This window comes from Rhea americana, unplaced genomic scaffold (genome assembly GCF_003343005.1).
Source record: "Rhea americana isolate MKP2758 unplaced genomic scaffold, rheAme1 scaffold_134, whole genome shotgun sequence".
Lineage (NCBI taxonomy): Eukaryota > Metazoa > Chordata > Aves > Rheiformes > Rheidae > Rhea > Rhea americana.
Window position 1 is genome coordinate 1,772,007 of NW_028185417.1, and position 22,657 is coordinate 1,794,663.

Consider the following 22,657-nt stretch of genomic DNA (forward strand, 5'->3'; position numbering starts at 1 on the left):
CAATCAAAACCTAGAGTCAAGTCTCCCAAGCAAATTTTGTATACTAGCAGCTGGTCATTGCTTTTTTCTTGCTGATGTTAAATCTAGTTATACTTGGGGATGAATCTTTATTTCATTTTTTAAACTAAATTGGGGTTTCTCTTTTTGAGATTAGAGAGTAGAATTGAATTATTCTGAGAGTTTATACAGTTGCCAGTGCTAAGACTTCTCAATAGAAAAGTTTCCACTGACTTCATTAGACAGCCTTCAAATTCTCTGCCTCTGGGCTCAGGCAAAGAAAGAAGCCACAAGCAGTCATTGATGAAGAACTTGACAAAGTGACAGTCAATATTCCTGTCACCAGCCTTACGGTAAAGTTTCTGAGTACGATCACTGTCCTGGGGATGACTTCCCATCATGGCCTATAAACTTGGGGCTGCCTGTTTAACAGCAGCATCATTTCAAGGGCAGCCTGCTCTCTCATTACCTAAGCTAACCTTCTCRTGAAGCTTTTCTAAGAATAAAGAACTTTTTTAAGTTAATATATAGGACAATGAGCAGAGATCTATAGTAACAGCTAACACTGGGATGGTTCTTTCTGTCCCCAAAGATTCTAAAAGGCTGTAGAGTAAACATTTGTCAGGGAACAGCTGCAAATCAAGGAAGGGAAGAGTCAGATGATAACTCACGGTCAAATAAGSCTGAGATGAAGAAATCTGGGGACCGAGGACCACATGCTGATTTTGTATTTATGAAAAAATATTATGATTTTTTTTACGTATATGAAAGAAAAGACACACTGTGTATTTTAGTCTTGTCCACAAAATCCATAYGTATCTTATGCTATTCAATGCATTTACTTAATGAAAAGGAAGGAAGATCTGAGTTGATCCATGGAAYCTTTGAACAGGAGTCTCCAGGGAGATTAAATTTTTCAAACCTGAAATTTGGACCATTAAGCCTGCAGGCCTTGCACATTGCATGTTGAAAAATGCCATTCCTTCTTTGCTGTCCTCCGTGATTTTCATAAGTATGCATGTTATTAGAGGAACTTAGACAAATGTTGATTGTGTAAAGCAGACGGACTCCTCAGATTTTTCATGTTGCCGCTCAGATGAATTCCTGCAGCCCAAACTCCCCAGTGAAACTGAGGATTTGTTTTAGGGGGCCGTGTATGTGTGAGGGGCTGTTCTGGGSTGTTTTTACACTGTGATTCACTGTTACCTGATTCTCAAAGCAGAAGCATCTGGCACTGGTCATGTTACGGTTATAAGTTATGTGCGAGACAGTGGATGAGCAAGAATTTGTCTTTTGGCCTCTGAGCATCAACATGTCTTTCCTTCTCTCTGCCYTCAGTACTACACTTAAATTTTACATCAGAGCATTAGGCAAGGTTTGTATTAGGAAAGGTTGGMTATGTCTTCCCCAGCTACCATCTGGGTAATCTGTCTGATCCTTCCCCAGATTCTAATTTATCAATGATAGATTATATGCATTTCAAGGCCAGGCAGTAGCTGAGGGAGGTTTAGGGGTGGGAAAAATTTAAACATTATTGCATGCTATACATAGACAGGGTTTTGTAGCATCAGAGAGAAGCAGAAGAGATTCAGCCAGTTAACCTAATAGCACAGCTGGTGAAACACTAGGGGGTCTGGGTTAAAACCTTAGCTAGGTCATTAGTTTTCATCTTCCCCAAAGCTATTCACATTGTGAAGAGAAACAATCAGACAAATAAACAGTGAAGATACTGTAAGACAGATATTAAAGCATAATAAGAAAATATTTCTAAAAAATAAATGAAACCAACCCAATACCCTTTTTTATATAGAATGTTGATCCCATAGTGAAAAGGAGAAATACCTCAGTGCCCCTTGCACTGATTTTGCTGAAGTGGTGTTTTCCACAGCTCCTGCTTCACATATGCAGAGAAACATCATTGTTGTATGGATGTGAGGAAGTGAGGCAGTCRTCCTGTAGGTATTAGCAGAGGCCAATGTGAAGATAAATTGTCTAGGTATGAAGGGGGAAACATGTTGCCTGTTACTCWGCCCCAGAAAACCCTATCATATTTTAACGACACCACGAAGCACTTGAAGAAGGCAAGGCTTTATGTGGGTGGAAGAAAGAGCTCCATGTAGAAATTAGATTTTTTCACATTTAATGGGGCAGCAACGAAGAACTTTCTTCTGGTTGTGACTMTTCAGAGTTGTTTATAAAATAAATTGTGATTGGGAAAAGAAGTGAGGATTTTAAAATCTATCAACTTTTAGAAGATTAAAAAATTTATCATCAAGAAAGTTATTAGCCTTCTTGTTAGAGGCTAATGAATAAGTCTAATTTTTCTTTTGTCAGTGTTCTCAATGCATTCTTTAATGTTGCCACCCTTCAGCTGAGTGAGCTGCTGTCAGCAGCACAAAGTGTTCATTCACTAGCAAGGATATGGRCAGAGCTGTGCTGTACTGAATACCTGAGTATTACCAGTGCCCAGGGCTGCTGCTTGGGATACTTCTAATGGGTTTGTACAAGAGCCATCTAAATATATTTTACTGGTGCARTGCGGTACCTTGGCTGTGGGAAACACGGATCAAAATCTTGTTTGCTGTCAGTTTGAGAAGGTATTTTATTTATTTGGTATGTTTTTCTACCAACCTGTTAACTGCACAGGAATAGTGAGAATTAGCATTTGCATCCTCTAAAACAGATTTTCACTGTAAAGTAAACTCCTCATACTCAGCACACCATGATCATTCAGTGCGTATTACTAAGTTGGATGTTCCATGGATGGCAGAAGTAGATTTTGTTCGTACCATCACCCATCCAGCTGGGCATAYTGTAGTAAGACTATCTGAAGGAAAGTGGGAAGAGCTGAGAGCCAGTGCATCATCTTTCCTACTACTTGCTCTAGAGGCCAGTTTTCTTTTGTTACCCACATGGTTTCACATGRTTGACTTGGGTTGCATTATGGTACACAGGCCAAGCCTTCCCCATTTTCTTCAATGCTGTTACTTGTTTAGACTTGTATAAAGTCTTTTCGATATCTAAATCACTTCCCCTGAGGTGAGCAGGCTACTGATAGTTTCAATCTAATTATGATCTTCYTACAGTGTCAGCATGTTACCTAAGTTTATTATAGTCACTACACARAATATGCTTTTTTGTTTGTTTAGCCCTACCACTTCTGACCCAGTGTTGTTTTATTGATGGACAAGCTACATTTGTGAGTCACTGCTCTAGATCCATCTCAATTCTGTTGTAGCTGTGCTGAAAATCCAGGGATGCTGAACACAACCTCAATGGCAGTTTGAGGAAGGAATGCCTGCCAAAAGTAGTGTCAGGGCTCTGCAAACATTTGCTCTTTTTCCTCAAGGGTGCTTGCAGTGCCTTGCTAACATACCAAGCATTGGAAATTTGTGATTTTCCCCCAGTTTTTTTCATTTATAGGTAGTGGAAAATATTCTCRTCTCGCATACTTGTTTAATTCTTTTGAGCTGATTTGTGAGTAGAGAATTTTGTGTTATTTTTCTTTAATTATTTGCTGATTACCAAATACATCAAATCTGTTTCTGCTTTTCTCACTCCATGATTTCCGGAGTAATGAGCCTGTCTAGTTCCCATCTTTAACTTCTGCCTTAGAACAAGAGGAGTTTTCCTATTCTCTRTTCGGAAGAGTTCTTCCACTGTTTTGATCTCATGCTCTGTCAMTGAGTGTACCTTTCTAAAAGAGCCATAGCCTAATATTTTTTCCCCACCTACATTATTTTTTGCAAAGTACCATTGCAAGTTGTATGTTTCCTCATATTTTATTTATCAAATGTGTAGTTCATGGACTTCTTTAATGCTTACCTGCTATCCGTGTAAACTCCAAAATTTTTCTCAGCTTAAAATGAGTAAGCGTTCCGTGTGTTTTCAGGCTTAATTCATTCATGAAAATCGATGAAATTCTCCTGGCCATATCAAAAGACCTCTGACTGTAGGTTAAATTTGTGGCAGTAGACAGTTACTGTCTGTCAGCTGGTAGATAACTTGTTACTCTGTAGTGTCTTCTTTTGTGTTTGAACTTCTGCTTTCCTGGAAAAGCTTTTTCATATTCAAGCCATGACTTTAAAATATCAAAAGAATCCATTTCAGATTTTATAGCAGCACCCAACTCTTTCATAAATTGGTCRGTGATGAGTAGATAGTATTCAACAACCAGAAGATTTTGTGCTGGTTGTTATGATGACAAAATATGATTTAGGAACCTTAGTGCATTAGTTCATGAAACTCTAGTAATTTACTATTGTTAATCTGGTTTGTGCATATGTATGCATAAAGGGAGTGTAGGATTTTAAAGTATTTTATTACAAAGGTATCATATATGATAATGGTTATAGGATATGTATTACCTATCTGTGTTAGTGATGTATAGGACAATGTAGAGTTCATGCTTGTCTATTCCTTTCTCAAGGGAGAGTATTTACAACATAAATATCAAAAGATGTTACCTGTTTTGCATTTTTTTTGTCTGTATTTTGCTAAAAAGAAAGAAGCAGGTCTGCTGCAGCTTACTTGACCATTTTGAAACATWGTATGTATGTTCTGTTTGAATGTACAAATATTATGTTATAATAGTGTACTAATTAATAGTATGCTACTATTTTATTTGTAACTTAAAAAATGCAAAGATAACTGCAACATTATTTGGGATTTAATAAAATCCCAATTTAGGGATATAAACATAATATAAAAAATAATGATAAAATGTAAGAGTATAGTTCTGACAACTTCACTTTATTCAGCTGGTTCTGAAATAGTTTAGTTTGACAAATTCCACCCAAGTGTTTTCTTGATAAGTAGTATCTTGTTACGATGGCAAGTAAAGCATCATCTGCCCCTCTTTATCACTAATATTAAGGGAAAGGAGTTGATTTGTTCACTGATGAGCGTGTTGCCATTGCAGTTTTAAAGACTAACCTCACGGCTGTTTCCTTAACAGTCTTTTAAAAATACAAAACAAAACAGGAAAAGAAAACTGTTGTCACACAGATTGACATGTCAGATGCAGTCTAACTATTTAATCATTCCTCTGCTCTGACTCCAGTGCAGTTCTAATGTAATCCTACTTCCTTTCTTTACAGAAGCAAACTTTATCTTAGATCTAATTTTCTGGAAAGAAAATTTATTTCTTTCTGTATGGGTTATAAAATGAAGTTGAACACTAGGGAAAATGTGTGTAAATAAGGAGAAATGAATGTATGCCAGCTGCTCCCTTTCATTTCTGATAAGATTTTTAGAGTTGRTGTTGTTTGCTTTTTTGATGCAAGGAAGTTAACATCTTGACCATGAACCCTTTTCTGTTTCTAAGATATCTGAGCTTCCTACAAACATTTGAAGCACTTAGAGTCCTGCACTGATTTCTGAAGGGTTACTATGCTTTCACTAAGGTGGATCAGAACAGACCCCTCTTTGTTCCGAGGGAATCTAGATCACATTAAGGACCTGATCTTATATTCTTCTCCACATAACATTTATAACTGAAATGACTTCTCCATTTTCTGAAAAGAAGTTGGAGCATATCCTGTTTTAAGACTATGCTTCAACTTATCTGACAGATAATAATAGAAGATAACATGGCATGGATGATGATCTTGGATTTTAATCTTCCTTTTTTTCCATCCTTTTTTTTCTCTCCACGCTCAAGAGAAGATGGCAAAGCCAAACTAATTTGAGAAGGATCTCATGTCTGATTCTGTTCTCTTCTTTGTGGTAATCAAAGGCCCAAAACTTACTTGCGACATCTCTGTTTGTTAACTAAGCCCAGAGCCCAAGTTTGAGCAGCGTCCTCTCTACAGCTTAGCTTTTAGCATGTCCCATGTTGTGATTTTGGCCAGTGCGTATGAGCACTCTTGGAGGCTGAACGCACAGCATGGATGAGGCAGCACAAGGAACTGCGCACAACAGTCATATGGATAAAACTACCAGGATTGAGTGAGAAGGTTTAGCTGTATGGACACAAGCATGCCACKCCACTCGCCAGGCCAGGTGACCGTGTCAGGTCCCAGTGTTCACTTGTGACTATACCTGTAGGCATGCAGTCAGCTCCACAGCATCACAAAAGTGAAACAAGTTTCCTGAAGAGGTCTTTTGAAGGGAGGTATTTGCTTCTCTTAGTATTGCAGTCTCTTCAGGAGCCCTTCTGACAGCAGTAGAGCTAGCTGAAACGTAGGTCTCTGTTCTCCGTTAGACTCCTCAACTAGCAGTTCCCCTGCACCAGTATTGGAAATCATTGCAACTGATATAAACAATAGCTCTTCAGCTGTCGACCATCCTTGGAGTGTTCAGAAAAGTACTGCCTGTGATAACAACTCAGCCAAATGCTGTTTATCACTTACAATCTTTGTAAAGTTATATAGATTAAAAGGCCCATGGTGAACAGAAAACCTTTACTTCCTTACCAGATAGAGTAGTAAGTTTGCTATCTTTATAATAAAAAACCTACTGTGACCAGTAAAAAAAAAATTTCATTGACATGGTTCCTGTGAGTGTGATATATACGGTATACATGTGTCTGGAATGTGAACATTTTTTTCATACAGACATACTATTGTGTTAGGTTTTTAAAGTAGTTACCATACTGTCTTCTGACCATAGATTTTGTGATCAGATTAGTGTGTAGAGTGGAATTATTTTAAAAATAGAGGGGTCTGTTTCAAAATAAAGCCAAATGGAAAGGATCATTTGAGTTGCCCTTTGCAAAAGTATGGAGCTTTCCAATTAGTATCAGTTTTCAAGCCACCATTTCGTCTTCAGTTATTTGACTTGCCGTGCTCCAGTGCATGTTGTTCMCCTTCCTCTAGACCAGATCTCAAGCTCTGATTTTTCAGTTCTAATGTGATTGAATCAGTTGTCTGGGGCTTGCACAAAGATCAAAAAAAATTATTTGTTTATACTACCTAAACTTGCAGTTGTTACAATTTTAGCGTATTATGAGTAGGATTGCCTACAACAGAAAAGAACTCCAGGGAATATGAAAGCATCTTTGCTCCCATTTTTGAGTTTATTGACATGGAGCTTGCTGTCCCCTTGATAGGGTTTTTGTGGGTGGAGAAATACATCATATAACAAAGGTTTGTGGAGGGATTAAAATTTTATTTGCATTTGTTTGGACTCAAGCCTGATTTCCAGAAAAACACCCATCACTTTTATTTGGTAGAGCTCAGAGATATTGTCCCCTTTAGTAAAGTGCTTTGCCACCAGCCTACAAATGGGGAAGCCAGCATGTAGGGAGGCGGGAAGGTTGTTCACCCGGTCTCACCCAGGATGTCAGTGGCTGCAGGGCTATGATCAGAAATTTGTGCTTGCAAGTTCCTGGCAGCGTTTTGGGGAGCTGCAGTTCTCACAGAGGGGTCTGGGAAGCACCCGCTGCCCGCAGCGCCTGGTGGGCTCCACAGACTGCTGGCTAGTCCCTGCAACCGCAGTGCCGTGATGTTTGCAGTTGCTAGTTTGATCATATGTCTGTATGTAGCACCAAAAAAAAATAGTCTGGGAACTGTGTTACCTGTCTTCATTAATTATACATTGAATGTTCAGTACTATGTCATGCTTGATACTAACCATTGGGAAGATACTCTGGCACTTCAGAAGAATTCTATTTCTGCCTTTTTTCCCGCTCCTCCTTTCACTTTCTTCATCACTTGTCTTTGCCTCTCTTTCCTTCTTTCCTTCCTTTTAATCATAGAATCAGTAAGATTGGAAAGGACCTCTGGAGATCATCTAGTCCAACCTCCCTGCTCAGCAYGGTCACCTAGAGCATGTTAGACAGGGTTGCATCCGGGTGGCCCTTGAGTATCTCCRGAGAAGGAGACTCCACAACCTCTCTGGGCAACCTGGTCCAGTGCTCCGTCACTCTCACGGTGAAGAAATTCCCCCTCACGTTCAGGTGGAACTTCCTGTGCTTCAGTTTCTGCCCATTGCCTCTTGTCCTGTCACATCTTCCCTTCAGCATCTTCCATTTGCCCACTTACCACCCGGAGCGGGAGGAGTGTTCCTAGCTTTCTTCTAATCCATTGCTAGGGTAGGGAAAGGCATAATTAATGCTGATAGGTGAGGGGTCTTTTAGCTTTCAACTTCATACCTCCCCACATACACTCCAATAAAATTAATGGAGGGAAAACAGGCACCTTTCAGAAATAATGTTTCAGCCTTCTGCAGTCTGAAAGCATGGGTGCCCGAACAAGTTACAAGATAGGCCAAAATGCAGAGTTACTCAGATGCAATATCTGAGCTCGCCACAGTGCACAATCTCTCACCCATCAGTGTTATGGGTAGGCTGCTGCACGCGGACCATGAGAAGGGCTTTTGCAGGGGCAACTGCAGCAGAGTAAATACCATACTTCAGTTCACCCACCTTTTTGCTCACGGAGACAAAATTTAGTATGCAAACAGGACAGAAAAGAAGTCAGATTTCCTCAAGAAATCAGAAAAGAACTGGCGGTCTCCTCAGTATATCGTCTTCAACATTGAAAGCAGCACCAAAACCTTTCAGGGTAAAATCTTATAAAACTAGCAACCATGCATAGACATTTCATGGGCAGGATTGCAGGATTTTTCCCCAGTTTATGAAAGCTTTTTAAAAAAAATACACAAAAACCCTCTTCTACCTCTCATTTTACAGGCTTAGTTCTGTTCYTTTGTGTCAAACTTCCAGTTTTTGTAGCATTTTATTGTGCCTCTTGTTGTAGCTTTTGAACCCTACATTAAACTGAGTTTTGTTAATATGTTTATGAAAGGGAAAACAAGAGAATGAAATACAGATATGCTGATGACAAACTGGAATAAGGACCTAGAGCAAATATACTGAACAAAATGATTTTCTTTTCCTGGCAGATGTGTCTGATCTTCAGGTAACAGGAAAATTTAGCTCTTGCAAGTGTGCAAGAGTATGGACAGTGAATTTTTGTATGTATTTTGGTAGAAGAGTATAATATTGTATATTATGATACTCCTACAATAAGTCATTAAGCAGATTCACTGCTACTTATTAACTAGTGCAAGTAATTGCCACTAGTTGTTTTTTTCTAAAGTTTCAGTTTTAAAATAAGCATCCCAAGCAGGACTCCACTGCCTTTCTTTTAAAAATAAAAGGTTGTGAGCCTGCCATACAAATTTTGGTTATTGAGACGCCTTTGTAGTCTTGGAGATGCATTTATTTCTATTTGCTTGATATGAGCAATAGCAGTTTTCAGAGTAACTCTAGTTTGAAAATTACTAGTAAGTTTTTTTCTTGGAATGCCAAAGTTTCTTAATATTCAGGTGACTATTCTTTATTTAAATTCTACTTCGGTGCTTTTTTCACTTTAGGTTTCATGGCAGGCATACAGAGGAACCCCCAAATGTCACAGTATGGACCTCAACAAACTGGACCTTCCATGTCACCACACCCTTCACCTGGAGGCCAAGTACATCCTGGAATCGGTAGCTTTCAGCAGAGTAATTCAAGTGGTACTTACGGGCCTCAGATGAGCCAGTATGGACCACAAGGTAAAATAACAAACCATGATACTTACTATTAATCCATATGATAATTTTATACATATATGTAAAAAAAATGTATAGCATGTATCTTTGTAGGTAGGCAGGTAGGTATGTGGTTTCTTTWAAAAAAAATCACTCGGAAGTGAAGTTACACCTTGTGGAAGAAGCTTCTTCTGTAATTTGCATGTTTGTCTCTATAAAAATAGTGTTGCTAAATTGGGCACGGAAATGATGAAGCTGTTGCGTTACTAAGGCCATTGTTTGGGAGCCCATGTCATCTCTAAGATAAGGCTGAGCTTGACCAAGCATGGAATAAGAGTCACAACACCAATCCCAAAATAGAATTTCTTTTCTGAGATGGAATCCCAAGGCCAATATGAAATTGTATAGTGACTGTGAGGGTTAAAGTCTTCTAACGAGCATAATAATACAGTGGGTACTGTGGGAATATAGTATTGAGCTCTAATGCATACGGTTTGTGAATTTTAACTAATCCCTCAGACTAAGAGAGACTGTTCCTTTTATTGTACGTGTTTGACAGAATAGTTGGAGGATTAAAACAAAAATAGAAGAAACAGTTTCTGCCTCAGACTTTCAGTGCTCACAACCTTGAACTTGTCTATTGTTTTGCCTTTAATGGATGAGCTTTATAAAGTGTGCATCTTTTTRGGGGTTTAATGAACTTTGAGTCAAGCCACAGAATGTACAAAGGATAGTATTTTATTTTGAGATGCATCAAGAAGCTTGTCTATTTCAGCACTTCCTACTATATTGCTTTCTTACTTAAAATCCTTAAAAAGGGTTGTGGCTTGCTGTGGGAAGTGCTGTAAGGGCTCAGTGGCTTGTCCATTCCAGCAAGCGTGGTTATTTTAGTCTCCTGACTTTGAGAGCTAATTCAGTTGTTCATTTGGAGGGAGTCTTACCACCCTACGCAGTAGTCCTTTCATTTTCATCTCTGGGTTGCATTTGTTTTAGTGCTCTGAGTACAGGACTACAAGCCAAGATCTCCCAGTTTCTAATTTTGGCTGTGCCTTTTACTCCATCTTTCAACTTAGGCAAGTAAATACATTTCTCTGCTTCACTTTCCTTAACTCTAAAATGGGAATAGCCTTATAGCCATGTGTGAAGATTAATTACCCGACTCCAGTTGACTGGCACTTTCCTTTTATTTGGAAAGCATTTTCTGGCTGTAAAATACTGTCCAAGTGCTTATTTTCATCTGCACAGAGAGCAACTAGCTTAACTGGTAAAATCTAGTGGATTTATGATGTGCTACGCTGACTTGCAGCTGTACTGCTGCTGCTGAGATCCTGAACCATGGGAATAGTGGGTGTCAAGTGCAGTAAAACATTAGCCATCCACACTGATTGAATGGAAAGGTTTTTGTACTAAATCAATGCATTTAAGTAACATGCCGAATACTACTTTCTTTTTTGCTTGAGTTCAGCAGTTCTTCTCCTCTCTCTGTAGATGAAAGTGCCTATGTAATGATTTTATGGGTCGTGGTCAGGAAGAAATGGCTATTAAAAAGTGAACTTGAGGGGGCAGGAAGAAAATGAGCATCATTGTCATTAACAAGCCATTTCAGAAGGGTCTGCTGAATAGTGTGATGGATGCAAAGCATGTTCTTCTGCCAGCTTTTAGAGGGTACTGGTGATCCCATGCGCTGGTCCTTGTAAAAGGAAGGCCCTGCAGGCTGAGCTCTAAGGGTAGCTCGTAGAGGAGAGAATACTGCATTTTCACCAGGCTAATGTGACCAATGATAAAATACCGGTGTGAATCTGGTCATCCCTGATCACTAACTGTAATGTGACTGATATTTTAAAATCATACATTTATCTGGATTTAACTTTTTAATAGTACTTTTCATTTTTAATGAAAGTAATCTGTAATGCATCTCATTAACATACCCTCTTACAAAGCACAATCATGTGCTGGTAGTATTGAATATGTAATGTTAACGTTGTTTGCCTTCTATTGCCAAAATAACAAATACATTAAAGATTACCTGAGTTGCAAATGAGTTCTTAAATTATTAAACTAAAATGATTCTTGAGGATCATATTTTTTTTTCGTGTTTTGTTCACACAGGCCTTCCTTCAGAATATTGTTAAGCATAGGCTGAGTTGAACAGGACTACTTGTATTTTTACATACATGTCAAAGCATTTTGTGACATTAAAGTTTTAGCTTAAAAGTTATGTTTCGCTATGTGCTCAATCCTGAAAACCATTGCTGAAAAAGTTAGGCTATGTCTGCAGTAGAATTGCTTACCATAGTGAAGTAGTAAGTTTGGGTTTGGAGGAATTAACACATRGTTTGCATAGTTTGCAGAGTAAAATTGTCTGTCACTTGTTTATAGCTGGTTCATTTTGTTTTCATGTGTTTTCGTAACACTTAGATCTGTAATAAGAGTAAAATATACTTGCTCAGGAAGCAGTTCCTGTGTTGGGGACCTAATGCAATGCTATGGAACCATTTTCTGCAAAAATAGAGAATGGCTTTGGCCTCAAAATTCAAGGTATGCTTCTGTGTGCCGGTGCTATAATACAGGGGCATACAGGGCAGTACATTAGTTTTAATTTTGAATTAACACCACCGTTTTTCTCTCTCCAAGAAAAAAAAAAAAAGTGATTTTTGCACATTTTACTGACCTGGTCTTCTGAAGACTGAATCCACTATGCCATCTTGTGTGCGGCACTGATTACTGCAAAAAAAAAAAAAAAAAAAAAAAACAGTGAGAATGGGAGGTGTTACTGAATGGAACTGTCTTTCTGGTTTGTATTTGGGTAACATCTAGCTCAAGAACTAATAAAGTTTTGGTCTGTGACCAGAGAGCACCAAAATGCTGCCATGACAAAATGTCCCCTGAATGCACTCTGGAGAACAGTCAGATACTATAGTCAGTTGGATCTTTTAAGACTGTGGCAGAGAAAAACTTACTGTGGAGCAGTAGAAGGTGTCGAAAATGCCTCCTGTTGCTGCAACTTTACCTACTGATTTCAACAGTAAAACTGCTCTGCTTGAGATAARCCACTGCTGAATGTGCTTGAACCCCTACCCAAAAACGTCACAGTTAACAAAACATGTTTTTGTTCATCTTGAATGAGTATCTGTGCTTTGTAACCTTTAATGGACTAAAACTCATGTCATAAAAATACTTTAATATCTAGCTCCCACTGGTTTCAGGAGCCTCGATTTTAATTAAAGTGATAATCAGGGATGAGGTGCCCTAAGTGGACATGTAAGCAATTTTAAAATGTTATTGAGAAACTATTTCTAATACTATGAATCTAACCTCCATCCCTAAACCAGGGAGGAAAAACAACAGGTAGTTCTGAAAATTCCCTCTTTTCGTGTTGCCTAGAAATGGCAAGGTATCAGAGCACTGTGTTTAGCAGACCTGGGCAAAGTGGACCAAAGATTCAGCAATAAGTGTGAACATCTGTCTTTGGCAGATAGTTAATATGCTATTTTTGTATTTTATCTTGTTGCTTTTCTTCTTTCACATTTCTAGTTATCGTTTTGATTTTCCATATGCGTTTGAGCTGTCATGTCTGTGGGTACAATTCTAATCTGCTTGGAGGGAGCTGGAATCAAAAATCCCTTGGACATGGAGGGGAGGAGTTGTTCAATGGTATCGTACAGCCGCTGTTGCCAGGCTCGTACCCACTTGAAAAGTGTGGGCTCTTGGACTTGGCTGCCTGACACGTCCAGCTGATGTGGGCTGGCCTAGCATCTGCTGCATTCATTGTGTTTAATGCTGCATCCATCTGTTTTCTGCCAAAGCCACTGCCAACAAATTACTAATCTATTAGAGAAACATGGAAATAAGATTGCACTCCTCATTCTTGGCAAGTCCTCTTGTATTTTGTTTGGCCTTTATTTTGCCTTTTTTTTGTGGTCTGGGAAAGGTATAAGAATAGCTAGTACTTGAGGTATTGAGGAAATGCTTAGGGAAAAGAAACATGGAAAAAACATTGAAACTTGTTTTCCTTTCTGAAAAGATGCCACTTCCCTGGGCTCTTGGACTTGTATCCCTGGAGATGAATGATTAAGAACTTATTTTAACTGAAGCACATATATTTATGGAGAAGATTCCATGCTTTTTGTGTGTGTTGTGCTTACAGTTGAGAAGCCAAAACATGAAAGAGATTGTTTTTGTCCCGATTCAAAATAGCATCAAAACAGTAATAGAATTTACCATTGATGTTTGCTCCTCCAAGTCTGCTGCTGAACTGTACTTTTTAGACCCTAAATGACAAAACAAATTGCCCTTATTTAAATTGAACTGATGGTAGCTTTTACGGCACRTACATACATAAAATGTGCATAATGTTTGAGCGTTCGTATACTTCATCTTACTGCATTACGTTTTTCTTGCAGAAAGCAATTGGAAAACCGGAGCAACATGAGTTCTGCGTTACAACTTTAACATTGAGCAGAGCAATATGAAACTAATGAGCCTTTCAGCTTGTGGTCACATATGTTGGATCAAAGAGGTGTAGCCTGAACAGGTCTTAGCAACCAAAATATTCGTTAGGAGTGATTGCTCATTGAACAGAAAATTGTCAGCTAAGARCAGCTGTGACTAGAGGAAGAGGAGAAATGACAGGGCACTCTGCATTCAGAGTATAGCTAAATCTGGAATCTTTCATTTCTGCTAAACTGGGGACCCTTCTGTTAGGGGGGAGGGGGGAAAAACATGCATAGATACTGGGCTTCTAAAGCAAAGGTGAAGTGTTGTTTCATTTCCTTGGAAAGCATAGGTCACACATGTTTTCATTGCAGAGAATTTGTAACAGAGTCAGTTACTGGGTGGGGAGGAGGGAAGAATTAGCCAAAGCGTAGCAGCAGGAGTGTATGAATTAATTATGTGTGCATTCAAATGATGAATGAATATATTTATTTTAAATATAAACAGGAGCTGCATGCAACTGACTCCTCTGTCTGGTAGTATGAGGCCTGGAGGAGAGACGTGTCTTATTTCCACATTCAGAGGAAGATTCCACTGGCTGCAGCCTTTAAATAAGCGTGGGAATATTTAAGAGTAGTCAGGAAATTCTGCTCTGTGGCATCCCATAGGGAGGGAATGAGTTGTATTTCCACTAATCTGGATGCGATGGAAATAAAGACAAATCAAAATGGATGACTAAAGGAGTGTAATGTGATCTGTTTCTTAAAATACTTTTCTATCACATCTCTCTTTTTTTTTCTTTCTTATGATGTTTGAATTTGTTTCTGGAACACTGAATGCAATATGCTTTTTTTTTTTTTTTTTTAGCTTTAAATGTGATAGGAAAATCAGTAGTGAAATTAGTTAAGCTGCCACAAATGATGCAGTTTGTTCCAGCAATAATGCAGATTAGGGTCAGACAGGTTTTCATGCCATCCTTCGTAAGACACCTGTTTATRTTAGCATCTTTGTAGTATTGCTGTTTACTCTTTTAATACTAATTTTCCTAGAAGAGGGGATGCACTGTAAGTTAACTATAAGTTAATACACTGTCTGCTAGCATAGCCAAATATTGAACTTACAGGGTAGGGTAGGAGGGGACAGGGAATGTTCCTAAAGGCCCTGCAGTAGTTCTCACAGGGCACTGCCAAAGTCTCTTTGCCATAAATGGACAAAATAGTTACGAGCAAGAATCCAGTGAGAATAGCTTGTTGCTGTAGTTTCAGAAAGATGAAAAATGAGAACATGGAATCACAAAAATAAGACTCTCTTGAGTTTATGTAATGAGTTTCTTACATGTCGCGTATCTCTTTACCGCAAAAGACATTTTTGTACATTTGGTACCCTCTAGAGGCTGTGCTTTTCTGTATTTGTTCTCATCCCACAATATATGAGGCCACATGAACATCAGGTTCATAGGCTAGTTCAGGTTGGGAGGATGCTCARGAGGTATTAGGCTAACTTTGTACTCAAAGTAGGGTCAACCAGGAGATCAGACCAGGTTACTCAGGACTTTATCCAGTTGGGTCTTGAAAACCTCCAYGGAGGGAAACTGTACAACCTCTCTGGACAGATTACTCCACTGTTAGACTATCTGCATGGTGAAAAAGTTTTTCTGACTTGAGTCTCATGTGGTTCATGTTAGTTGACTRTAGATGTAAGCTCTGCAGCTGCTAACTTCCTAAAATGAAATATATGCTCAAAAGTTTTATGTTCTTCTCTGTGTTTTTATTGTTTTCTTCAGGAAACTATTCCAGACCACCAACATACAGTGGCGTGCCCAACACGAGTTACAGTGGCCCAGGACCTGGCATGGGTATAAATGCCAACAGTCAGATGCATGGACAGGGGCCAAGCCAGCCTTGTGGTACCATGCCCCTGGGACGGATGCCATCAGCTGGGATGCAGAGCAGACCATTTCCTGGAAACATGAGCAGTATGACCCCCAATTCTCCTGGCATGTCTCAGCAGGGAGGCCCTGGAATGGGCCCACCCATGCCAACTGTGAACCGTAAGGCACAGGAGGCGGCTGCTGCAGTGATGCAGGCTGCTGCAAACTCCGCACAGAGCAGGTATGCATCCACTGAAAGTAGTTAAARCAAGTAGGACTGTTTTTCTTCTCGTTTCTGAAGTTACAGTGCTGTATAGATGCACAGAGATGCATTTATACATGTTCTSTTAACAGTATTTTTGGGAGGAAGTGACATACAGAAGAAAAATTTTCTTTAAATGTAAGGGGAAAGCATGCTGCTGTATTTTTTGAATAAGCAAAAAGCAACTGTGACAAGTGGAGATGACGGCCACTTCCAGTTTGGTTCTTGGCACTGTGAGCATTAGGAAAACCTGCAGGATTAAGGAGCACAAAACAAGCCCTCTACAACTTAAAATTGATTAACTGAGTAAGTATATTTTATCTTTGGTAGAAAGAGGGCCAGCACCAACATCCTAGGCAGCTTGCACGTGCTGCAGGGTAAGGAGGCTTGTAAAGCTGCCCATCTGCAGTTGCGTTCACTGCCCATGTTGTGAGTGGCAGTGCTCAAGGCAGTTCTCTCTTACAGGACTGTCCGTACTCCTGCACAGGCATACAGATGGGCAGAGGAGGGTACAGTAAGAGCAAAAGCTGGAGAGGGAACGCAGAAGGAGGCATAAAAACAATCTGTAGTTATCTGAAGTAGGTAACTGCCACCGATGCACCTGTAAGAGAGAACTGCAAACTAGGATTGTGGAGGTTGGAGCAGCTGTGTGGCTTCTTGCCTRTCCTTTGGGTCAGGATAACTGAGTGTTGCCATGTGAGCATGGATTTTGGCAAAGGCATTTTTCTGTCCATGGTTATTCTTAAGATGTCTCGGTACTTACAATGAAATCATATTTTCTGGGAAATTTTTCAGATGAAGTAATTTCCACATTTCACTGGACTTAAGTAACTCCTGGTGTRTTTATTATCTTTTTCTGTTAAGAGAAGTTCCATTACATTTGAGAATTACRTAAAGCTGGTTCCACTGTTCTGGTGAGCAAGTTTATGTGTGTATGTATATGTTAAGCATTTGGCATTTATTTATGCGTATGCATACACAGACGCATGTATACATACACAGTTATTTCTCATTCAGGAGCAGAGTTTCTGGACACTAGAGCTGCAGTAATTCCATGACACAATGTAAAAACAAATAGGAGTCTAATGTGTCCCTGTATCTATTGCATTCTTTTTGCGTGACTTTGGAAGACAGGTGGCTTCTAGCAATAAGCACTAGCAAAGTTTTAAGATAATAACAATAAATGTGGTGTTCTTCATGTTCTTGTTCAGTAAAATAGGACCACACTCCCTTAAAACAGACCATATTCCTGCAGAAATCTGTGAACCAGCAATCTCTTGCTTGTGTTGGTTGTTTTAACAGATCTGTCTAGTAGGATTTAGAAAAGTCTGCTTCTGTCTGTCTGGTTTAGGCTCTAAGCTGGTAGGTCAGGCAAGAAGGAATAAATGGGCCATCTCTGCAACCGCAGGAACACTTTCTTTAAAATCGTGTAATGAAAGGAAGAGGGCATGTTTGGTCTTAACAACAAGAAAAGACTTGGTTTGCAGTAAGTGGAAAGTATTCGGTTGTGATTCAACATAGCTTTCGGAATAATGTGTAGTGTTTGATCAAAAACTAGATTAATTGATTACCACTCCTATCTCACACCTTCCTATCAAGTCAGTTTTGTAAAACTGCTTTTGATTTCTAGATTTGCCTGGGCAAAAATGCACCATTTCAAAGCCTTTTCATCACATATTGCCCATTCCAGTGATCTAGCACCTGTAGAAGGACTGTACAGTCATCAAATCTCTATTGGCAATATTGGCAAAAGGGTGTTTATAAACTGCAAATTGAGTGAAACTTGTCAATCCCCACTGATGCCAGAGGCTCACCAGCACACCATTTTTCTCTTTGATCTCRAGTTAGTTATAGGGGAAAAAGAATTACAGCTTTTTGGCTATTCCTGCAAGTCCTCCATACTTGTATATGGAAGGAATGTACTTGACAGTGATTCATATTTGTGATACAGAGCAAATCCAAAGAGGCTCTTCTTTTGTTCTGCTTTAGGCCACCATACATTAGGTCGCCTGCTTATCCCAGCCAGTCTGGGGCTGGCGGACGCCCCATGTTTTCTTCACAGCATCCCAACTATGGCAACGCTCAGGCTCCCTTGATGCACCAGCCTGACCAGTACGGGTAGGTAGCAATGTAAACTGGACTTGCTGTGGGACCTTGGCAATTTTTTTTTAATGTTTATGAACATGCCATCTGGCTGCTGAAGGAATATAAAAACCGTGTGAAAGATACACCAGATATTTGCATCATAGAGGGGATTTTAGTTTTTGTTTGTTTGTTTGTTTTACTAAYGCCACTGTGACAGTACGATGAAAAGCTGCATGTCACTCACTCACACRCATTCTGCATGGCTTTTGGCATGGCTCGGTTTCCTTCATGCCTGAGAGGGAAATAAAGAACTTCATCACTAAGAAGGAATGAGATCCTCCCTCTCCTGCTCCTGCTTCCCCTCTCCCCCCCCACCAAGTCCAGGAATCATTTCACTCTCCCTGGTGTTGTCATTTTTGTCTAGGAACACTGTGCAACTTTGTTTTCTTGACTTGTTATTGTCGTTACTACCCTGGCAGTGAATCACTCTCATAAAGTACAATTCCTTTTTCGTAGGTGATTTATTGCAGAAGTGATGACAGGATTTATTAATGGAATTTTCAAACAAGTCTTATTACCCTTTAATTGAGAGTGCATGTGTTTGAAAAATTTCGGTTAGTCCCTAGAAGGACTTTTAGAAGCTCTGAGTATCCAATCTAAAGCATCAACCTGAAATGCAGCTAATGTTTTCTCATCAAAGTTCTTCACGCTGTGATTTCTATAACCGTATCATAAATTACAGCACAAAGGGAAGATATGTGCACTGCCTTCCAGACTGTAGCTTGCTTACAAACAGTTTCAAATTTCACTTGAGATTCAAGTTTCATAGACTTCCCTGCCATAATTTCTGTTATTGCTTCCCTAGGAAATCTGTAATACCCAAATTACTGCTACCTTCATGGTTTTTAACAAGTTTTAATTACCAGTTTTCTGTAGCTGCTTTTGTTTGGGTTTGATTTTTTTTCTCCTTAGCAGTATCATTCGTATATGGGCACATAAAAAAGTCAAAAACAAAACAAAAAATCAGAACAGAAGTCTACTGGTTAGTCTGTTAAAAATAAAAAAATCGATGAAATAGAAGAGAACTCGCACTATAGTATTTTCTAAAATTGGAAGGATGTCTACTAGTACGTGCCAAAGTGCATGGATAATATCCAGCCTCCTTCTTTGTATGTCTTGCGTGTATAAGATAGAGCTATGGTTGAATTTTTATAACCATAAAAAACACCCCTGTATGCAGAGTTAAGGGAAAAATAAAGAGTCATGGTTACACAGCAGTGTTTCTGTTCAAGTTGATGTGATCTCCTTCAATGTCAACTGTTGAATCAGTAGCAAAGTATCAATAGGGGAGAAAAATTTATCTTCAGCTGCTAATCCACAGGATCTGTCCTTTCCCAACTCAGGGGTCTCATTTAGACTTAGAAAGCTGGTTTGCCTCAGCTTTGCCAAGCCACATTAAGCAGCTGTGTAAAATGAATTTAAATAGCATGCGTCAGAATAAAATCGCTTCCACTGGGGCAGAAAATCAATGTTAGTTAACCAGAGCTGSATGATCAAGATCTGAGTCTCAGCCAGCTATACTTAGGTGTCATCCTCAGTGCAGAATGCCACCCTTTTAATTAGAGAAGAAAAACACAAAAATAAAAGGTGTGGCTGAGGAGGATACTACATGTACTTATGCTTTTTGAATCAGCCTTTGACCTCACCTTGAGGTCTCCTGTATGTTAAGCTTTGATTAATTTCTGCTACTGAACACTTCTCCAACAAGGTAAAATCTTACGGCGTGCTAGTCCATCCCATGCTCGCAGGCCAATGTTTCCTCTGTGAGATCTAGCATGTCAGGCTAAAGGAAAGAGAGATCTTTTTAAGACCTCTTCATTGAACCACCAGTATCGGTGATTTCACATGGCCGAGGATGCCAGGCAATGCAAAATAACTCTCTAATACACCATATAGTAATTCCCCTTAATTTCAGGAGGACAATGTGAAGGAACAGCGAAATAGTTTTTTCCTTTTTCTGTCTGTCTTGGTCTCACCAAATCAGTTGATTGATGAAGACTGTACGTTGAAGACCTTATATGTCCATCAAGCTCCAAGGAAAGTCTTGTTAACTCCTGTAAGCACAAGACACCCAGAACAGTTCAGTTATTAGAGATCTGAACTCAGTAGAGTCCTCTGAAGAACAGAAAGCTCCAAAAATTAAGTCTTTCTATCAAATTATAGTTTCCACAGCAATATATATATGTATTTGTAATGATGGATCTGTGTGTGTATAGATCTGTAACAAATGGGCACTGTGAGCCTTCAGTAAAAGTAAACAGTTTAAGTGACAGTATTTTCTCAGTTGATGAATATGTTAAGAGACCGTAAATTTAGCCTGTGTTATCAGCCAGTTTTGAGTTCCTCAGTCTGTGGATGCCCAGCTTAAAACTTTTAGGGACTATTTGTTCAGTGTCTGTGAATCTTTGTTTACTGTACTGTACCCGAGTACACACTTTTGAAATTTGATTACTGGATTGACACCCAATGTTTACAGACATTCTTGGAGCTACGTGTTTGTCATCATCATTTTCAACATGCCTTGTGCCAACAGTGAATGGCGTTCTGAGTGTGTCTTCGTAGCAGTTGAAGGTCTGACTGTAGCATGTGCAAACTTAGAAACCTAGTTGTGAAATAGCCACTTCACATAGTATTAACAGTGTGGCCTTAGGAAGACTTAATTCAGTACTAGCTGACTGTAAAATACACGTCCAGCTGGACAGGTAATAAATGAGCCTTTTGCTACTGCAACTACGGTTATCAATACTTGAACTAATTGCTATAAAATGAGTTTGGTGTTCTGAGGAGCAAGCCTATCTTTGAATGTAGTGTCTTTGACCTCAGTGTACTCTACCTTAATATGCTTGGGAGTGCCTGTTGCAACTGTGTAAATTAAAGCAATTTTTTTATAGATTGAAGAATTTAGAATTCAATTTCATTGATTTTAGAGAAAATGATTTAGACATAGCAGTTTACTAGACTGAGGAGCTGAGATCCAGCTTAGCTATTTGCAGCCTCTGGCCATTTTAAATTCTGGTCATGGAGATGCCAAACCTGAGGTGGATATTTACACTGTTGTCCTCTGCTCTCCATGCCACCTTAGGCACATGGTTTATTGTAAAAGCTATATAGAAAACTGAATCTTGGCTCCTCCTTTTGACTGTGCTAGTAGAAGGCAAGAGTATCACAGCAATTTTATTCGGTCCCTGCAGTAATGTACAGTGTTGCATTGTCTTTATGTACCTTCGTGCTCTTTAAAATGGGGTTCTAGTTTCTAACTGCTTAGCAGTTAAGCAGCAGAATTTTTTTACTTTTCCATTTCTAGTTCACCTGCAGTTTGACTAGCATGTGGTGGCAAATCCTCAGCAATTTAGAAGCCCTGAGAGAGTCTATTGGCACCTAGTAAGACTTCTAAGTCAACATGAGAATCAACTTCTCCATATATTAGAATTGCTTTTTCCTGTGGAGCTCTGCCTAAAGGCGTTATTTTATTTTATTTACTTATGCTTGTAGCAAGCAGCTCCCTTTTATCTACTTACTGTACTAGGAAAGAGTTGGGGATTTGTGTTTTAAAGAAGTAACTTTTTCTTCAAATTGTGATCTAGTGTTAGATAAATGCAGAGGCTTGGGGCACACCTGATGAGACTGACAATCCAGTCAATTTATGCTAGCAATGATTATAGATTATAGGGGGTAGGATAATGAAGGGTAGACATGACGTGAACAACACAGAAAACCACACCACACATGCTGCCTTTTTAGGATTACTCCTGCATTTTCTGTAAGGACACCAGAAGGTCAGYCTGTGGGCATCATCTTCAGGCTCAGTCCCCTCTCTGTAGGTCTCAGCTAGGTTCCTGTGCATTCATCAGCATAAGCAGGACTTCATGGCCAACAACCACAAGAACTTTGGGGAAAGCCCGTATGTTAAGAAATGTATGTACCTGGGGAAAGGTACATAGCTGCTTTTGGACTTACCTGTTAGGAATGTGTGTGGTTCTGTGTAAAGAGCAATTATACCCATCTACTGATCATCTTAAAATGCTTCAATTCTCATCTTTAAGTTCTTTAAAAACATTTTTTCTCTGTAATGAAAAGGCCCACAGTATTTTGTCTATAGTTAATGGATGGTTAAGTCTATATTATTTAGATAATATGATGACTTACTGAGTCACAGTAAATGGGCATGATAGTGAGATTAGAAACTACAGCTGTAGTTAGAAGTGGAATAACGTTGTGATGAGGCCAAAAGAATTTAAGTAAGTTTTCATTTAGTCCAGTGAAATTGATCCGTAAAAGCTGCACTGATATTAGAGAGTTTGAATTGTACAGAGACGTACAGTTAGCATAAATGAGATCAGGAAGTGCATTCTGTGCATCTCTTTTTTAGCTTGTTTGTGAATGTATGCACATGCACACTCGCTCGAACACACACATACACACTAACCTTCCATCAGCATTTCTGCTCTGCTTATATGTCTAATTCATATTTC

General features: G+C 39.2%; 1 protein-coding gene across 1 annotated transcript in view; it reads left to right on the top strand.

Annotated features, from left to right (window-relative positions):
- Positions 1-22,657, top strand: part of ARID1B (AT-rich interaction domain 1B) — a 337,486-nt gene that overhangs the window by 256,841 nt on the left and 57,988 nt on the right. Inside the window, 2 exon segments of the mRNA XM_085297989.1 lie at positions 9,319-9,498; positions 15,692-16,019. Coding sequence (XP_085154115.1) covers positions 9,319-9,498; positions 15,692-16,019 — 508 coding nt within the window.